The sequence below is a fragment of the Hemiscyllium ocellatum genome, chromosome 13 (assembly GCF_020745735.1).
Source record: "Hemiscyllium ocellatum isolate sHemOce1 chromosome 13, sHemOce1.pat.X.cur, whole genome shotgun sequence".
Classification (NCBI taxonomy): domain Eukaryota; kingdom Metazoa; phylum Chordata; class Chondrichthyes; order Orectolobiformes; family Hemiscylliidae; genus Hemiscyllium; species Hemiscyllium ocellatum.
The window spans coordinates 27,261,329-27,279,268 of NC_083413.1; the positions used below are offsets into that span (position 1 = coordinate 27,261,329).

At 41.7% G+C, this 17,940-nt stretch overlaps 1 protein-coding gene across 4 annotated transcripts in view; it reads left to right on the plus strand.

Annotated features, from left to right (window-relative positions):
* The window catches only part of LOC132821828 (myoneurin-like), a 64,570-nt gene that overhangs the window by 38,375 nt on the left and 8,255 nt on the right, over positions 1–17,940 (plus strand). For 2 of the 4 annotated variants that reach the window (XM_060834671.1, XM_060834669.1), the window contains exon 8: positions 2,410–6,815. In XM_060834671.1, the coding sequence (XP_060690654.1) occupies positions 2,410–2,651 (242 nt within the window). In that variant the 3' untranslated portion in view covers positions 2,652–6,815. Of the gene's footprint in view, positions 1–2,409; positions 6,816–10,139; positions 10,262–17,239; positions 17,365–17,940 lie in introns of those variants that run through there. The other 2 variants (XR_009645358.1, XM_060834670.1) reach the window with 2 other exon arrangements.

The window sequence follows — 17,940 nt, forward strand, 5'->3', positions numbered from 1 at the left end:
TTGACCAGGGATTCCACTTCCTGAGTAAACCATGACTCTCACGTTTTATATCTTCCTGCCTGCCTGACAGGTACATACTTATCTAGGACACAAAGGAGCTTTTCCTTGAATAAGCTCCACATTTTTAATGTGCTCATCCCCTGCAGTTTCCTTCCCCATTCTACGCTTCTAAATCTTTCCTAATTGCATCGTAATTTCCCTTCCCCCAGCTGTAACTCTTGCTCAGTGGAGTACACCTATCCCTTTCCATCACTAAAGTAAACCAGCTACATTTTCCTACAAACCCTTTATGTAGATCACGAACAGCAGAGGTCCCGGCACTGATCCCTATGGAACTCAACCAGTCACTGCCCTCCATTCTGAAAAGTATCCTTCCACCGCTACCCTCTGTCTCCTATGACTAAGCCAGTTCTGTATCCACCTTGCCAACTCATTCCTGATGACTTCATGTTTTGTACCAATCTGCCATGAGGGATGTCTTTTTGTACTAGTTACAGTTGGTAAATTCCCCATTAAGACTTCTTCATTTTCCAGCAATGAAAACTTCCCTTTCAGAACCCTCTACTTGGGGTAATGCAATATTCCAATAGTTTTTCAGTTGTCAAACTTTGAGATAGGTTTCAGGGTGGAGAGACAGCAAAGCCTGTTCCATTCAAATTTAATAGCTTTATTACAAATCCCTAACTGGATCATGTGACACACTTCGCCAAAACTATTATAGACTTGGTGACTCCAGTCGAGCAGCTTGTGTTCTTGATAAACGCAACATTTTTTTCCCACTGCAGCCAATTTGTTTTGTTTTCCAAAGTGTCCTGTCCAAAATGCTCAAGATTTGGATGTATGTCCAATCAATAATATTTAAAGTCAGCACCTCAGATATGAAGAGCCATTGGCATCAGAATTGTCTTGAATCACAGTAACCACAGAGCCCTTACTCCACCATTAGTATTAATCCATCAGTCTGGGAGACTAACTGTTCAATAAAGTGTGCAAAGGGGGTATACGAGCAACAGAACCAGGCATACCTAAAAATTAGTTGGCAAAGGTACAAAATTATATTTCGTACCTTTGCAGCTTTATAGAACTTTAGTTAGTCCATACTTGGAATATTACGTACTACCAGAAGGATCTGGATGCTTTGGAGAGGGTACAGAAAAGTTTTACCAGGATGTTGCCTTGTGTGGGGGATTTCAGCTATGTACCATATTTGCATAGTAAACAGTAGAAGCAGCATGCATAGACAGAACTAAGCGATCCCACAATCAATAAATCCAGTCTAAGCTCTGCAGACCTGCATCCAGTCATAAGTGGTGGTGGCTAATTAAACAACTACAGGAGGAGGCTTCACAAATATCCCCATTGTTAATGATGGGGGATCCCAGTAACTCTGCAAAACACGAGGCTGAAACATTCGTAGCCATCTTGAGCCAGGAATGGAGGAATCCGTCTTGGCCTCTTCCTGAGGTCCCAGCTATCACTCATGTCATGATATGATGTGATATGGCTGAATGCACTAGATAACTGCCAAAAGCTATGTGTTCCTGACAACACACCAGAATACTACTGAAAGCTTAAGGCCAGAATTGACATGCCTTTAGTCAAGCTATCCCAGTACAATTATAACTTTGACATCTACCTGGCAATGTAAAAAAATTGTCTAGTTATGCTCAGCTCAGGAAAAACAGGACAAGTCTGACATGGCCAATTACTGACCTATCCGTATACTTTCAAAACAGTGCTTTTGCCCAGCACTTGCACAACAATAAGATACTCACTGACAGTTTAGACTCTGACAGAGTTGCCCAGCTCTTCTCCTCATTACAGCTTTGTCCAAACATGGACAAAAGAGCTATATTTCACAGATGAGTAGCAAGTGCATCCCTTCACGTCAAGGGCATATTTGAATATGTGTGGCACCAAGAGCCTTAGGAGAAAGTGAGGACTGCAGATGCTGGAGATCAGAGCTGAAAAATGTGTTGCTGGAAAAGCGCAGCAGGTCAGCAGCATCAAAGGAGCAGGAGATTTGACGTTTCGGGCATAAGCCCTTCTTCAGGACCAAGAGCCTTACCAAAATTTAGAGTTGGTGGGCGCAGGAGGGAATTTTCTTTGCTGGTTAGAGTTGCATCTAATGTAATGGCAGAAAGACTGCGGAGGTCAATACCAAAGGAGCACTGTACTATCAGGGAGTCTTTACCAAGAAGTTGCTGAACTGTTAAGTCTCATCTTTTTCTGTAATAATGATAAAGGGACTTTAGCCCTAACTCTGCCTGAGTGTTGTCCATTATGGTGAGGCCTGTCTTTATTGAAGAACATTATCCTCACATACTCTTGACATTTGGTGCTTTAAATGAGAAGTGGGGATATCACCATGCTTAATGAGCTTATTCTATGTAATGATTTCCTTTCCAGCTGTAAAGAGGACCAATAGTAATGACCACGAGACAGACTTTGTTGACCGTGAATCACAGGATTCCATGGAGCTGAAACCCTCTGATCTACCCATCCCACTTGCTGTTGCCATGGGTGCGGATCAGCAACAAATGATGTTGACTGTGGGCGAGGGCTCGTCTTTATCCAGTGAACAGTTGTTACGGCCATCGGTGTCCTCTTACTCTGAAACGCAACTCATCTTCCTGCAACAATTATACTGAGAGGATCACAGCACATTGACAGGAGGGGACCTCAGGTCATTGAGGGTCAGAGGGGAGCTCAGGTCGCTGAAGGTTCATCGAGAGTTAGAGGGGTACTTGCTCACCAAGTGTTAAGGAGGAGTCAGGGGTTCTCAACTAACCAAGGTGTGAGAGAAGGATCTCCATGGAGTTAAAGGGGAATACTGAGCTCACTGAGAGGACAGAATCACAGCTTCTGGGTGAGAAAGGGAATCTCAGCTCACTGACGGAGAGAGGGAGGGATACTCGGCTCACTGACAGATGGAGATGAGCCAGGGTGTGTTTGGGAACACAGTTGTTTGCCTGTCAACTGAGATATGAGCTATGAAGCATGAAGTATCTAGACTCCTCACTCCCCAGGGTTTGCTGCTGCATTACTGCTGCCCACAGATATTGACAATGTAGATCCATGTATTTATTTCCACGTTTTTTAGAATATTAGTCATAGCAAAGCCTGTGCTGTTCACACGCTGGAATCATGGTAACAAGCATGTTATTTTGTTCCTGGGATGAATATTTCTGTCTACTGGCCAATCAGAATGTTTGTGTCTGATCATGATTTACTTGCCTCAGGTCTTGGGCATGTTGCCATTATTGAGGAGCTGTACAGCCATATTTCAAGGTATCTGTTTACTGTGAGTCTGTTATCTGGTGCTGTATTTATAGTCAGTATTCCCCATCGGTATGGTTACATGAAGGTAGAGCACCCCTTTTTTTTTAATCCATCTCTCGCTAATATTAATCCATCAGCTCAACCAGCCCACTGCACACTAACTATGGGTCTATGTTTGCTCCTTGTTAAATTCTCTGTATCAGAGATTTCCTTAATTATTTGAATCAGTCTTCCAACAGTGTCACCCTTACCCTTTTGTGGATTAGAAGGAGCTTTACCCAACCTGTATTCTGCCTTGATAGTTTGGTGGGGACAGTGTACAAAATTCTTTACTCTCTAAATAACCCCATGCCGTACCTCTCCTGGGAATGTTTGGAGACAATGTAGAAGAATTAGATTAGATTACTTAGTGTGGAAACAGGCCCTTCGGCCCAACAAGTCCACACCGACCTTCTGAAGAGGAACTCGCCCAAATCCATTCCCCTACATTTACCCCTTCACCTAACACTATGGGCAATTTTGCATGTCCAATTCACCTACCCTGCACATTTTTTGGACTGTGGGAGGAAACCAGAGCACCCGGAGGAAACCCACGCGGATATGGGGAGAACGTGCAAACTCCACACAGACAGTTGCGTGAGGCGGGAATTGAACCTGGGTCTCTGGCGCTGTGAGGCAGCAGTGCTAACCACTGTGCCACCGTGTCGCCCAATCTTGACTTTGTTTACAAAAGTAGAGGGAGCTTTACTTTCAGTATAAAAGAATAGGGGGAAATTTACTATGTGACCCCTGTTCTATACCTACCCTGAGAGTGTATGATGGGGACAGTGTACAGGAAGCTTTAGATGTTTTCTAATTCACATGTTATTACACACTTCTGGAGCAGGTGGGACTTGAACCTAGGCCTTCTGGCTCAGAAGAAGGAACAATATAGGGAGCTTTACTCTGTATTTAACCCTATGCTATCCTTGTCCTGGGAGTGTTTGGAGGATAATGTAGAGGAAGTTTTACTCTCTATCTAATCCTAACTCTACTTGGGAATGTTTTATGGAGAGAGTAGAAGGAATTTTACTCTGTAACTTATTGGGAGGGCAAAGGTTTTAACGGGCTTGAAATTTGATGTCCTATGCCCAGAAGAGGTTAATCCCAGGCTGTTGTGAGAGGCAAGGGAGGAGACTTCTTATACCTTGATATTAATTTTCAAATCCTTTCTGGCTGTAGAAGAGGTGCCAGAGGACTGGGAGGACAGCTAATATGCTAACATTACTCATGAAGTTAAAAATCGTACAATACCAGGTTATAGTCCAACGGGTTTAAACGGAAGCACACTAGCTTTCGGAGCACCGCTCCTTCATCAGGTGGTTGTGGAGGACACAATTGTAAGACGCAGAATTTATAGCAAAAGTTTAAAGTGTGATGTACCTGAAATTATACATTGAAAAATGCCTTTATTGTTTGTTGAGGCTTTCATCTGTTCGAATACCATAATAGGTGTGACACACATACACAAAGACCCACATGCACACACATACGTGTACGTTTGTGGGGTAAATTTGTACTTGCAGAGTTACATTGTACTTTACTCAAAAACTGCATGAATTCATGTAAAACTCTGTTATCTCACTTTTTAGATTAGAATCAGTTGAAACATTATGGCACAGACACAGAACACAGGGGGCTAACACCTTCAGCATATTGTCTGGCGAACACCAATTGTTACAGTTAACCTGAGAATGTAACTTTTTTTTACACATGAAAGAAGTGAAACTATCATGGTATTCGAACATATGAAAGACTCAACAGTCAAGGTATTTTTCAATAATTTCAGTTACATCACACTGTAAACTTTTGCTATAAATTCAGTGTCTTACAATTGTGTCCTCCTGATAAGTGGTGCTCTGAAAGCTGGTGCTTCCAATTAAACCTGTTGGACTATAACCTGGTGTTGTGTGATTTTTAACTTTGTACACCCCAGTTCAACACAGGCATCTCCAAATTATTCATGAAGGTATACTGATAAACCGGGGAATTAAAGACCAGTGGTAGGGAAGGTTACAAAATCATTTGAGGGACAGAATTAATCTCTGCTTGGAAAAGCAATGATTAATCAAGGTAGTGAGCATGGCTTTGTCAAGGGGAGATGATGTCAGACAAGTTTGATTGACCTTTTTGAGGAGATAACTAGATGTGTAGATCAGGGTAGTGCAATTATTGTAGTCTACATAGTCTTCAGGAATGCATTCGTCAAGATGTTGCATGGGAGACTTGGAGAGAAGGCAAGAACCCTAGGATCCATGGCAATGTGGCAATTGAATCTATAATTTTTTTTTTGTTCATGCGATAAGGGTATTGCTGGCTAGGCCCACAATTATTGCTCCGGGGGCAGCATCAACCACATTTGTGTGGGTCTGGAGTCTCGTGTAGGCCTGATAGGATAGCAGTTTCCTTTCCTAAAGGACATAAATGAATCAGATGGGTTTTTCCAACAATAGACAATGGATTCATGGTCATCATGAGAGTCTTAATTCCAGATTTTTGTTTCTTAATTGCATTTTATTTCTAAATTTCACCATCTGCCATGGTGAGGTTTGGACCCTGGGTCCCCATGATATTACCTAGATATTGGCTGGATTAACCTCTAATGAAAATACCAGGAAGCCATCGCCACCATCACTAAATGACTTAGTGGCAAGAGGCTGTGGACCAGTAACAATGGGATTTAGTCCAGAGAAGTGTGAGGTGATGTGTCTTGGGAGCAGGACCCTAGGAAGTACAGAGGATGAGGGGGTCCTTAGTATGTATGACCACAATTCTTGAAGGCAACAGACCCGGTTGATATGGTGATTAGAAAGTATATGGAATACTTGCCTTTATTAATTGAGGCCTTGAATACAAAAGCAGAGAGTCTATGATGGAGCTGTGTATAATGCTGGGCCACAATTGGAATAGTGTGTGCAGTTCTGGTCACCATGCTATGGAAAGGATGTGACTGACCTAGAGTGGGTACAGAGGTGATTCATCAAGATGCTGCTTGGCTGGAGCAATTCAGCTTTGAAAAGAGATGATATCGACTGGTGTTATTTTCCTCCAGTGGTGGAAATGAGGACTACAGATGCTGGAGATCAGAGTCGAGAATGTGGTGCTGGAAAAGCACAGCAGGTCAGGCAACATCCAAGGAGCAGCAGAGTCGACGTTTCGGGCAAAAGCCCTTCATCAGGAATTATTATTATTTTCCTACAGAGCAGAGAAAGCTGAATAAATCTATGTTTTGAGGTGTACGAAATTGAGGGACAGTGGTAGGATAAATGGCAAGAAATGTTTCCCTGTACAAGATGAGTCAGTAAGAGGGGGCCAGATTTAAAATTAGGACAGCATGGGATTGAAAGTATTTAATGAGCTCTCAAAATGTGAGAGCATACAAGACTGCAGTTCAAGTGCGAGACAAAGAAACTACCGTAGATAGGTGCTTGATGATAGGGAGGTGTAACTTATCACATCCATGCTTATTTTCATTCTGTACAGGCTACAGTCCCTTGCTGTAGCTGGCCTTGGGTGGGGGAGGGGGTGCGTGTGGGGGAGTCAGTGTAAGGGGGAATAATGTAGAGTCAATTTTACTTTCAGTTTAAAATAGATGCAAGCCAGTATGCCACATTTCCTCTTATGGTTCTCAGGAGCACTGACCTTATTGGCCCTGATCCTGTCTCCAGTGGTTCTCAGTATTTTTTTTTCAAATTGCTGTTGATCTGCAGTTTTGGATGAGTGAGATTTGCTTTTATCACTTAATATGTGAGTCTTTTGAAATCTGAGCTGCAAAATAAACTGTTTCACTCCATTGGTGTTATTTTTTTTATCAGTTTAACCCCTTCAGCTGCTTCTTCAATGACCTCCCTCCATCATAAGGTCAGAAGTGGGGATGGTTGCAGATGATTGCATAATGTTCAGAACTTTGCAACTGCTGCAGTCCATGTTCAAATACAACTAAATCTGAATGGTCTGCAGGTTTGGGTGGGCAAGTACCATTCACGCCATATGAATGCTATGCAATGATCATTACCAATAAACAACAATCTAATTACTGCCAAGTAACTATCACTGATGGCGGGGGGGGGGGAGAGAGAGAGGTGGAGTTATCATTGACCAGAAACTCAACTGGACTCACCATATAAACACAGGAGCTGCAAGAGCAGGTCAGAGACCAGGCATATTGTGGTGAATAATTCACCGCTGAAAAATGTGTTGCTGGAAAAGCGCAGCAGGTCAGGCAGCATCCAAGGAGCAGGAGAATCGATGTTTCGAGCATAAGCCCTTCTTCAGGAATCCTAAAGAAAAAGGAATATAGTTCCTGATTCCTGAAGAAGGGCTTATGCCCGAAAGGTCGATTCTCCTGCTCCTTGGATGCTGCCTGACCTGCTGCGCTTTTCCAGCAACACATTTTTCATCTCTGATCTCCAGCATCTGCAGTCCTAATTTTTTCCTAGTGAATAATTCACCACCTGACACCTATTTCTAGGTGCAAGTCAGGAGTGTGGTGGAATGTTCCCCTCTTGCCTCGGTGAGGGCAGTTCCAACATCACTCAAGAAGCTTGACACCATTGGCATTACATGCACAAGCATCCAATTTCCTCCACCACTGACGTTCAATACCAGCAGTGAATGCAAACTGCAAGATGCAGTGCTAAATTTCATCAAAGATCCTCAGAAGACCTTTTCCAAGCCCACAACCACTTCCATCTCGGAGGGCAAGGGCAGCAGATACATGGAAATTCCACCACTTTCAGGTTCCCCTCCAAGTCACTCACCACCCTAATGAGGAAATAGATTGCTGTACTTTCACAATTGTTGGATCAAAATCTTGGAATTCCTTCCCCAATTACATTGTGGATCAACCCACAGCAGGTGGACTGCAGTGGTTCTCAAAGGCAGTTCACCACTACGTTCTGAAAGGCAACTAGGGACAGGCAAGAACAACTATATTCCACAAATGTTTTTTTTAAAATCAGCAATCCACAGGCAATGGCTTGGATCTCACACCTGACCCTGCAACACACATACTATAAAGAATAATTCATTGACATTGATACTATTGTCACTTATTCCATTTGTGGCTAGGATTTGCAGCCTTGCTTTCCTAACAGTGTTGGATAATCTGATCTTTTACTGAGCACAATAGCTCTGTGGTTAGCATTGCTGCCTCAGAGTACCAGGGGCCCAGATTGAGTTCCAGTCTTGGGTGACCGGCTACACATTTACACATTCTTCCTATGTGTGGGTTTCCTCCCACAGTCCAAAGATTTGCAGTTTAGAGAAATTGGCTATATTGCCCATGGTGTCCAGGAATATGTGGGTTAGGTGGAACAGGGTAGGAAGAAATAGGATGGATCGGTGTGGACATTCTGTGATTCTATTTGTCTTTTTCTCTTTGCCTATCACCATCTCTGCCCCTCTCTCACCCAGTTTCCTATCATTGTCCCTGCTGTACCTTCCAAGCCCTCTATTCCTTTATCTTTCTCTTTTTGCTTGTTTTTGTCTATTTCTATTTGTTTCCTTTATCTCTGGCTGCCTTTGTCTCCGCAACTCTTTGCAATGTTCTGATCCATGTTTCTTATTGGCCCAATTTCCCTCTCCTCTTCCTGTCTCTATCTCCAACTCTTTTTTTTTAGCCATATCAACACTTATTTTGAGACGTACAGCAAACTTAACACCATGTGAACAGGCCCTTTGGTCCATTAATGCATGCTGACCAGATATCTCAAATTAATCTAGTTCCATTTGCCAGCATTTGACCCAAATCTCTATAAACCCTGCATATTTATTTGCCCATCCAGATACTTTTTAAATGTTATTGTACCAACCTCCACCATTTCTTCTGCCATCTTATTCCATACAAGCACCACCCTCTGCATGAAAAAGTTGCCTCTTAGATCACTTTTGAATCTTCCCCCTCACCTCGAATCTATGCCTCTCGTTTTGGACTCCCCTACACTAAGTAAAAGACTTTGGCTGTTTCATTTTATATCTGTATGTGCCTCTGATCTCCATCACTCTTTGCTATCATTCCTCTCTCCTTCCCCCAACCTTTATCTTTCTCCAGTCTCTACGTGCCTGTCTTTCTCACTCTTTACCATTTCTCCTCCCCCCATGTGTGCCTCCTATTTCTATCATTTCTGTCCCTACACACCTCTCTCTGTCTCCCCCTGGCAGTGGATGCGGTTTTCTGTGTTGTGCTGACATTATGAGAAGCTTGTTGCTGTTTGTCGGTCACCATAGAAACAGAACACGCGGTTTTATGCAAGATGGATTTCACGTTGGATCAGGGAGAGGTCAATGGAGAGGGGGATTAGAGAGGGAGGTTGGGAGGGAAGTCGATCAAGATAGAGGGGAAAGAGCGGCAGGGAAGGGAGATGTGCGGTGGGCGGAAAGGGGAGGTTGGAGAACGCGAAATGAAAGGGAGAGAGAAAACGACAGAGATTGGCGTTGGTGAGAGACAGACTAGACAGCTAGAAAGTAGGAAGAAGTTGAATTAGGAATGATGTGGAGGTGCCGATGTTGGAAAGGGGTGGACAAAGTTAAAAATCACACAACACCAGGTTATCATTAATTTTTTTTAAAAGTATAACCTTTCGGAGCGCTACCTGACGAATGAGCAGCGTTCGAAAGCTTGTACTTTCACATAAACCTGTTGGACTCTCACCTGGCGTTGTCTGATTTTTAACTTTGAATTAGGAAAGCAGAGGCATGAGGCAGATGGGGAGAGGAGGGAGGAGAACCTTATGGAGTGGCAGTAATGAAACAAAGTGGGATCAATTGTGCTGTTGGTTTGTGTCAGACCGTCTAATTTACTTTTGTTATATTTTTAGACCAGGCCGAGCAGTCCAGGAACCCTGATGAACTTTTACTTGCAAACCTGTGCAGACATGAACAAAGAACGCAACCCATACATTGAGGAGGTGACTCGCCAGACTGACCGCCTCCCACCAGGGTCAGTCTGCCCAATACTTCTTCACATATTAAATTTGCAAATGATATTACGGCTAGTAGTAAATGTTCTTATATGAGATACAGAACGATTAAAGGAAATGGGGTTCATTAAAGTCCCAGATATTGTAATTGCAAACAAATGAGCTGCGGGGGCGTTCTGTTAACAAACAGAACAAATATGTATGAACAAATCATAGAGTGGGTGCAGCAGGAGACAATTTCATCCCAACATATCGATGTAACTGACTTGCTTAGATCCATGTCCAATTTTTATTTTGTGGCCCTCTGATCTGTTTTTCTTTAATTCTCAAGTCCATGTCCAACTCATGGTTAAGATAATTTATGGAACCAGCCTCTGAACATATTTTTCAAATTGCATTTTCTACCGTACATCTCGGGAATATCTAAAATAGAGAGACTATTCAGTACCACAATCCTCAAATTGTAACCAATGAGATCATGATTGATTTGTGGCCTCATTCTATCCGCACAAAGCACTGCTGCCTCACAGCGCCAGAGACCTGGGTTCAATTCCCGCCTCAGGCAACTGTGTGGAGTTTGCACATTCTCCCAGTGTCTGCGTGGGTTTCCTCCGGGTGCTCTGGTTTCCTCCCACAGTCCAAAAATGTGCAGGTTAGGTCAATTGGCAATGCGAAATTGCCCGTAGTGTTAGATGAAGGGGTAAATGTAGGGGAATCCGAAGGGCCTGTTTCCACACTGTATCTAATCTGAACTCCATATCCTCAAGATTATTATTGACATCAATTTCAAATTACTATTACTTTTTGTGGGAATGCCATACTTCTGAACTACATGGGAGGTGTTTCTGACTTCTCCATGAAGAACTTGGCTCTAAAATTTGTTTCCTTGACCTATCAATTAATTTCAAAGCCCTAACATTGCCAATCAAATCACCTCTTATCCCTCTATACTGGAGAGAATGCAAATTCCTTCAATGTCTAATCTTTGGAGTTCACGTTGAACTAAATCAGTGCTGCATTCCCACCAAAGCCAAAATGTCTTGTCTAAAACATTGCCCAAAGGTGAACATGATAATCCAGATTTGTTCCAATTAGAATTTTGCAAAGCTTTAACAAAACTTTCTTCCCATTATATTACAGTGGTGTGCTGTGGTTGATATATAACTACAGTGCGGAGTGGTAGCCCAACTCTACAATTAATCTAGAGGTTTAGACTAATGATTGAGAGGCATGAGTTCAAGTGCCACAATGGCAACTGAGAAACTTCGATCAATTAAATCATGCTAAATAAATATCTTGTCTTGGTAATGTCATTTACTAATGTTCCTTATGGAAGGAAATCTGCAGTCATTATCTGGTCTGACCTAGGATAATGTGGTTGATTCTGAACTGCTCCTGGAAATGACCAAGAAAGCCATACAAATTGATAGTTTCATCCCTTGCTTTGAAGGCCATTCCCAAATGCATTACCTCATATTCTTCTGGGTTGAATTCCATTTACCACTCCTCTGTCCAGTTGGCCAATGCATTGATATCTACCTTCAGTTTAAGTCAATCCTCCTCACTATCTAGCACACTACCAATTTTGATGTCATCCACAAACCTCTCAAACATATCCCTTATATTTAAGTGCACATCATTAATATACACCACAAACAGAAAGAGCCTCAGCACATGAATAAATTGTGAAGAGTTGAGTCCCATCACTGATCCCATTCATTGCAACTAGAAAATGACTCATTTGTGCCTACACAAACCACAATTCATTTTTCAGAAATGACATTATGTCGCAATTGTCAGGCAAGGACTAACAAAGGGGAATCTAACCATTACTCTTTGATATTGCACGACATTACTATTACTGAATTCCTTAGAAATAAAATGTTGGGGCATTACCATTCACCAGAAATTGAACTTGACTAGCCATATAAATCTTGTGGCTGCAAGAGTCAGTCAGACACGACGAATTCCGTGACAAAAACTCACCCCCATCGTCTGAATGTTTGTTCACCATCCACACAGCACAAGTCAGGAGTGTACTGAAATACTCAATAAGTTTGACACCATCCACAACTATCCAAGCTGTTAGGATACTCCACCCATCACTTTAAATATTCATTTCCACCGACATACAGCAGTGTGTACCATGAACATGATGCACCACATTCACGAAAGTTCCTTCAACAGTACCTTCCAAACCTGCATCCTCTACCTTCTCAAATGACAAAGGGCAATTGATACATGAGAACACCGCCACCATCAAATTCCCCTCCAAATCACATCCCATCTTGACTCACAACTAGTCAGGTCTGCTATAATGCACGTTTCTTCAATGCAAATTGGCTTTAACACAATTGAAGAATTTAGGCCATTATTTCTAGAAAGCGAACTTTCCTTACCTGTATTGGCTATAACACAATTCCGAACCAATAGTTTAAATGGCGTGGCTATCACGCAATTTTCTTATAACATGGGATCAGATGGAAACGGAACTTTCGCATTACATCAGAACCTACTGTATGTTGCTGTTCCTTCATTGTTGCTGTGTCAACATCCTGGAACTTCCTCCCTACCTGCACAATGGGTGCCCCTATGCTGCAAGAGTTGCAGTAATTCAAAAAGGCAACTCACTTTCTCAAAGATAGTTAGTGCTGGACAAGAACAATGAACATCCACGAAGAAGTAAGTAGCAAACCTACATGGTGCATAAAACCAGATGGTAAAAGTTTCTACAACTGCGTACAAAAAAGAGAAAAAGATTAGTGAAGACATATAGTAGATCCTTAAAGCTCATGGAATGCAAGCAACTGGCAGAATAATTAACATAAATTCCCAAGAAATCTACTGATAAAAAGATCTCAGGAGAGAGACTTGCAATTGCACTCACAATAGTTTTTACTCTTTACTCTTTGATAAAACTCTTTTAAATCCAGAATCTGTCTTGAACGTAACGTCCAATCCTGAGCTATAAGTATGTATTCCCAACACTAATGTTAAGTATTGGGATTGTCATTCCTGCTTATGTCTCTCCATCCTGTCTTATATAGTGGAGGTACACTTGCTACTTTTCATTCTGCAGGAACAATTTCTGAGTCTGTAGAATTTTGAAACCTGACCACTAGGGTTATGAGAACAGGAAACTTGAAGATGTGAACAATTCTTGCTTTGCAAGTGGCTTGTCATGACTTTTTCAAATGCAAGGTCAAATGGTCAAGACAATTGGGGATTGCCTGCAGTTTACAAAACGTTAAGTGACTTCGAGAGAAAACTTTTAAAAGAGAGATAAGAGAATGTTTGATGGTCTATAATTGCTAGACAACAGCTTGAGCTATGAAAGGAACAAAGTGCTACATATGTTGCCAAATTAACAGTCTCCATTCGTTTGATTTCTGTTTGGCCATAAACTTGAGAATTGCTCTCTACTGTTCGTCTTTTCTCTTCTTCCTCTCCTTCAGTAACAAGTAATCCTTAAAGAAACACACTTATCACAATGGAATATTTTCTGGGTATTTTAGAAAGTTCCAGAAATCAGTATCTCGAATCTGCTCATAAATTCATTCTGTTGAACGCTAAACTCAATGGAACACTCGCATATACTGAGAGTCTTTCATCACTTTGTGACCAACAACAATTGGAGGTTTTCAATAACTTCCTCTTTGAAAACAGGCAGAAATATCCTTTTAATATTGATATGCTTTCTTTTATTGGTCAGAGCATTAAGTATAGAAGTTGGGTCATGTTGCGGCTGTACAAAACATTGGTTAGGCCACTTTTAGAATACTGCCTCCAATTTTAGTCTCCTTCCTATAGGAAGGATGTTGTGAAACTTGAAAGGGTTTAGAAAACAAGGCTGTTGCCAAGGTTGGAGGGTTTAAACTTTCAGGAGATGCTGAATAAGCTGAGGCTTATTTCCCTAGAGTGTCGGAGGATGAGGGATGACCTTATAGAGGTTTAGACAATCACAAGGGGCATGGATAGGGTAAATAGACAAGGTTTTTTTCTCCTCGGTGAGGAGTCCAGAAGTAGAGGGTGTAGGTGTAGGGTGAAAGAGGTAAAATTTAAAATGGACATAAAGGGGCAACATTTTCACACAAAGGGTGGTGCGTGTATGGAATCAGCTGCCAGATGAAGTGATGGAGGCTGGTACCATTACAAATTTTAAAAGGCATCTGGATGGGTATATGAATAGGAAATATTAGGAGGGATATGGGCCAAGTGCTGGGAAATGGGATAGATTAATTTAGAATATCTGGTCAGCATGGATGAGTTGGACCGAAGGGTCTGTTTCCATGCTGTACATCTCTATGACTCTGTCTGCGTTTCCTTTTAAATTCACTGTGAATTTAATCAATTCTGTTAGTCATGGACAAACTATTTTTTGCTAATCTTTTCCTTTTATGTATACATATAAGCTTTCCAGTTCATTTTTACATATTTTTTGCTAATTTACTTTTGCATTCACACTTCCCTTTATTGTTTTCTTAGTACTCCGTTGCAAGATTTTAAAATGTTCCTACAGTAAGGTTAGTTCGTTAGGGTCACTATATTTAATAGTGAGTTAGATAACGCAAGCCAGTCATACATTCAACTTTGCTAATTGTGAGTTGATGACAGCGTCCACGATGTGGATGGTGAAATAACTCTTCAGAGGCCAGCATTCCATCACCAATCTCCCTTTATTTACAAATGCATAGTCGTTGACAATAACACCGTGTCTCACCGAGTCAGTCAATCAAGGGACCCAATATCTCTGACTTTCATCCTTTAATGTCAGCCAGGTCTTCTTGATTGGACCAGATTAACAGCCCCAATCAGGAAACTCATATTCAATGAAGTCCAGCTGGCTGATTGCATTACAATTACTACAGGTGACAGTATAAAATTACAGAGAGACAGCAATGTTTTTGAGTGAATGATTTATTGAGTACGCGGTTATCCATTTTCAACCAAAAATGAATGCATCAGTTTACAGTTTTGAAGAGTCAAATCAGACTTGAAACTTTAACTCTGTTTCTCCCTGCACAGATGCTATCAGACTTGCTGAGCACCTCTGACATTCTTTGTATTTGTGTCAGATTTCCAGTATCCACAGCATTTTGCATTTATTTTAGACCAATGTGCATATTTAATCAAATTACTGGAAGTACAAAGAGAGTTAGGAGTCCCTATAGGCAATAAACAAACATTTCAGTGTCAGGACAAAAAAAAATCAAAAACTATTAAGGTTTTGAATGTGTTTTTTTATTTATTTACTGGATTTAGGAGTTACTGGCTTGACCAATATTTGTTGTCCATCCCTAATTGACCTTGAGAAGATATTGATGAGCTGCCTTCAACTTGATTATGTTCAGCGTGTTTATAGCCACAGTATTTATGTGGCTAATTCATTTCCATTTCTGGTCAATGGCATCCCCCAGGATGTTTATAGTGAGAGATTAAGTGACAGTGATACCATAGAATTTAACGAGTCAATGGTTAGATTCTCACTCATTGGAGATGGTAATTTCCCATTCTTGTGTGGTGTGAATTTGCCACTCCTCAGCCCAAGTTTGGACATTGTCCAGGTCTTGCTGAATTTGGAGGTGGACTGGTTCAGTTTTTAATAATTTGTGAATGGTGCTGAACATTGTGCAATCATTAGTGAACGAGCCTACTTTTGACCTTATTATAGAAGTAAGCAGCTAAAAATTGTTGGGCCTAGGACACTACCCTGTGGAACTCCTCAGGGATGTAGGGATGTCCTGAGACTGGTACAACCAACAGCCACAGCCATCTTCGTTTTTACTTGGGCATGACTCTGGATAGTCTGGCTTTTTTAGGTCTGGTCACTGACTGGTATCAGATGGCTTTGTGTCCAAAATTTCTTGAATTAGTCTAATCACTACAGGTAACAATAGCAAGACCTATGCTTGTGCCTTTCTACATTTGTAGATCTTTAAACTGCATGAAATAAAGGAGACAGAGATTCATTTTCAATTTCCTTCTCCCTCTTCTCTCTCATTTATGTACTGGCACTTCACCCACTATCATCTCAAAATGCAATTAGATTCCCTACAGTATGGAAACAGACCATTCGGCCCAACAAGTCCACACCGACCCTCCACTCAGACCCATTCCCTATACTTACCCCTGACTAATGCACCTAACACTATGGGCAATTTAGCATGGCCTATTCACCTGGCCTGCACAACTTTGGATTGTGGGAGGAAACCAGAGCACCCAGTGGAAACCCATGCAGACACAGGGCAAACTCCACACAGACAATCGCCTAAGGCGGGAATCAAACCCAGGTCCCTGGTGCTAACCACCGAGCCACTGTGCCGCCCCGGTGAATGAATCTCCAGATGTAATAACATCATTAGTGAACTTCGACACTTCCTCTCGTACCCAATAGGATACTGCAGCTGAGGCCCAAAGCCTAGCAGCCCAGAGGAGTCCTGTACTTTCCTAATTCAGAACAAAGCCTTTCTAGAAAAGAACAATGGAGTTAGACTAAAGACCTATCTGGCAATTACAGACAGGTTTAGGTCCTTCACACTCATTAGACCAAGCCTGCCATGATGAGGGAAGATAGTCTCCATACTAATTAAGGCTTTTAGATTCTGATTTTATTCTGGATACTTTGTGCATTTTTTGCAGAGAATGTTTATCCTACTCCATTGAAGGGAAGAAGAGCCCAAATGGTAAAGCAAGCTTCTTTCTCATTTCATGTCTGTACTTTGGTTACTTTTGGGGGCTGACCATGAGCTGTGGCAGGCTTCCCGAGCCCAGTGTGTAAAATTTGAACCCTAAACAGCCAAATGACAAGAGGGAAATATTTCTTGCTTGGAAGTGTTAGACGGTGGATGTGAGGGTCCTGATGAATGGACCACTGTCTGATATCCCTGCTTTAGGCACGGCTTCCTGCAATGTAGTTTGGAGAACATGAATGCAGAGAGAGTGTGACAAATCCCAAGTGCCCCAAGTCCCTAACTGACTTGTCTGCCCTTTCCCTGTAGGACAATGTATGGGGGATTCACATTGACTCTCAACGGAAACTCACGGCTTTTTCCTAACCATAAACTAACAGACGATGATATTGCAGTTCTGGTTCATGTCATACATCGAAACACCTATATCACAGGTCAGTAATGTTCTGTCTAATTTTTAAGATCAAAGTATAACTTTAAATTGAATTTATATTTTGTAGTTTGTAAGTTAAGAGGGGAAAGACACAGCCATTTTCAGGGTTTCAATTCTGAGCTTGCAGGGTCTTGAGAAACGGAATCTGGAGATTTTATTTTCTTTATCTGCACTTACATGAGATTTTAAACCCTTGAAGAGAACAGTTCAATGAAATAAAAAGAGAGAGAAAAAAAGTTGTTACCCAGCTAGAGAAGTCCAGTGACACAGAGAAACTGAACAATCCAAAAGGTCAGCCAGATAACTGAGTGAGGGAATTCAAATGTGTTTGCTCTGATGTTAAAAGTGATAGTGAGTTTAGTTTGCAGTTTGTTTTAGGTGTTTTAGGGAAAGGCAGCAGATGAATGCAAAATGCATTTTGTGACTACACCAAAAAGGAAAACCGTTGTAGCTCTACCAGCCTGAGTCTGAGCAAGGAGCTTTAGAGTGAAGATAGTAGTGACTCATCACTGAGGTTTTAATATTTACAAGGATAGCACTTGAAATAAAAGGACTGGTGTGAGGCTTCTTTTTATAT